The 2,518-nt window shown below is 38.2% G+C and overlaps 1 protein-coding gene across 1 annotated transcript; it reads right to left on the bottom strand.

Moving 5' to 3' along the window:
- Window positions 1–258: 258 nt before the first annotated feature.
- LOC131057733 (acid phosphatase 1) lies at window positions 259–1,616 on the bottom strand. The gene is made up of 3 exons (XM_057991895.2): window positions 1,170–1,616; window positions 873–1,082; window positions 259–781 (listed from the first exon to the last, which is right to left on the bottom strand). The coding sequence occupies exons 1-3, from the start codon at window positions 1,514–1,516 to the stop codon at window positions 604–606; spliced, it is 735 nt and encodes a 244-aa protein (XP_057847878.2). The 5' UTR covers window positions 1,517–1,616; the 3' UTR covers window positions 259–603.
- Window positions 1,617–2,518: the final 902 nt, after the last annotated feature.

Here is a 2,518-nt window from a genome sequence, read left to right as displayed (position 1 = left end):
AACACACGTGTTAGTCAATCCGTAATGTCGTTTTGGAGCCAAAATAGACACGTCCATAAATGATGATGTAAAAAAGGTGTCTCACACTATCACATGTGCATTCAATATTATATTTCTCCCTTTCTCAAATATCAAACAACATTATAAACAATATTATAAAAAAAATGTCAGCAGTTATTATTATTAAGAAATGAAGTATGTATTTTATTGATTCTCCAAACCAAATGTGAAACAAGTACAAAATTGAAACACGACCAGTACAAAATTGAAACATAGATAAATTATTATTTTGACTCAAAAGATTACAAGAGCTTCTTGATCTAATGATTAAGAATCAAGAGCTTCTTGATCACATGATCCCGGATCAGATTAACTTTTTCACACTATAAAAGATCGGAATAACTGATAATGCATGAATAATAATTACTCACTATATTAAGGTCTCAGAATACATTCCAAGACGTCTAGAAACTTGCATTATTAGAAACGAAAGACAAAAAACTGAAACAGTTTTAGTGCATAATACCCGAAATAAAATAACCACCGAAATAGTTTGAAATCTCTTTGTAATTGGATTCAATCAAGAGACTTGTAGGTTCAGGTCTAGCCGATATAATACATGGGATTTGGAATCTTAAAAGTGCGAGAGCCCACATGATTTCCAGTTATGTCACTCCACTGGTCTCCACAATTTCCCCAGATCCGATACCCTTTCTTCACAAGCTCCCCCCTTTTCTCCGATTTGTACACCACTGCTTTCGTTCCCTTCTCGCTGTCGCCCCTGCAATATAAACACGCCGCCATTAAAAAATGAAACAGAAAAACCGATTTCCCAGATGCAATAGAGCGATTATAAGTCGGGAAAACCAAACCTCATGATTAAGCCCGCAAATCCTATGTAACCTTGTGTCATAAGGTTCTTCGTTGTGAGCTCACGATATTCATCGTCTCTTCCGGTGATGAAGAACACTTTGACGCCTTTCTTTAACAAAGCCTTGAACAACTGCAACGATGACGGCAACGCAGGGGCCGTTCCTTCATCTACCCATTCGTTGAACGACGTATTATTGAAAACCGCTCCCCTGCAAATAGACATGCAAAGTTTGTGACTCAAAATGTTGTCATGCAACTACATACAAATGAGTTTTTAAACGAAAGAAATTTCATACCCATATTGCTGGGTTCTGTAGTAGGGCAGACATGATAATGTTGTGTCGTCGATGTCAAAAACCCAAGCATCCTTGCCATCGCCTACCAACTCCAAATCATTAAGATAAGCCAGGCTTTCTTTAACGGCTATTTTGAAATCGAGTTGGTATTGCCCCCTTTCCATGTATTTACCCACGTTGGAGACGCAGGGTGCAGGCACCACATCCCAACCCCTGGCATTGCCACTCTCCACGCTGGTTCTCCAACTAGCACACGCATTAACCGAGTGCCTACCCGCATAGGCCTTTTCTCCCAACCCAACAAGGAGGAGGATGAGAATGAAAGGGAGAAAGCTTCCTTTGCCCATGGAACTCAATGCAACTATCTCTTTGCCTGCTCACATTTGCATTTGGTCTGATATAAAGGCTGGGAAAGCTTAACACTATCCACAGAAAGCTTACGATCAATCTTATCTCCAACGCGCTCGTCGATTCCGATAGCGCACATGCTATTTTTTTCTGTGGCTGATAATCGTAGGGTGGGTCATAGCATTGTTTTTCATTAATTGGTCTCCCTAGATTTGTATTAATACATCCCTTGATGGTTGCTGGAATGTAATTTGAAACATTACGTACACAATTATGTTTTGATTTCTGCGTAAACTTGTCGGTCGCTCAGGCTGGACGATTAGGTGTTTTCTTATCAATTAAACTTTTTACATCACTTGTAAAGCTTTTGTACGTGATACATGCTGTAGGGTCTGTAATGCAGACTACGCTTCGTTTAACATAGTAGAAGTGATATCAATCAAATTTGCTGACGAGCAGCATGTGCATTGGAATTGGAAAATTGTTGTGTTTTACTAGGAGCGTCCGTAGCGACCAAGAGAATTTCATTGCAAGTACAATGACGTCTGAGAAAGTACCTAAATAGTTATTTATTCACTATTATTAAGTATTATATTCATTTAGCTATTTAGGGGAACAGCACCAGTAGCAGTTATAGCTAGTTTCACGTATCCACAGATCTTAAATGGTACATCGGATTTTGATTTTTTTTGTCAATTATCTTTGTATGCAATTTAACTGCTTATAGCTATTGATCTAACTTCTGGGTAGTAACGATGCACACTGTGAAATCAGTTATGTGCACAAAGGTCAAAAAGTACACATTTCAAAGTGTCGCCTGATACCTAGCTAAAGGTGTTCCAATAACCGTCAACTCAAAATCACTAGTACTAGTTAACAAATATCCCAATAGTGGTGCACAAATGTTCCAATAGTGGTGCACAAATGAGCCAATTATGAACAAAAAATTACAAAAAAAGATTGGCTATTAGTACAAAACAAATTTATTAATGGTGTTTTCA

This window comes from Cryptomeria japonica, chromosome 11 (assembly GCF_030272615.1).
Source record: "Cryptomeria japonica chromosome 11, Sugi_1.0, whole genome shotgun sequence".
Taxonomy (NCBI): Eukaryota; Viridiplantae; Streptophyta; class Pinopsida; order Cupressales; family Cupressaceae; genus Cryptomeria; species Cryptomeria japonica.
Note: the sequence above shows the minus strand (reverse complement) of the source record. Positions and strands in the feature narration are given on the sequence as shown.

What these genes read in the sequence shown, in the direction of transcription:
- LOC131057733 (XM_057991895.2), bottom strand. Translation starts at nt 1,516, where the DNA reads ATGGGCAAAGGAAGCTTTCTCCCTTTCATTCTCATCCTCCTCCTTGTT. An exon ending in TACAGAACCCAGCAATATGG is followed by an intron (nt 1,083 to 1,169) that starts GTATGAAATTTC and finishes GTCTATTTGCAG; the next exon opens with GGGAGCGGTTTTCAATAATA. An exon ending in TTTGCGGGCTTAATCATGAG is followed by an intron (nt 782 to 872) that starts GTTTGGTTTTCC and finishes TTTATATTGCAG; the next exon opens with GGGCGACAGCGAGAAGGGAA.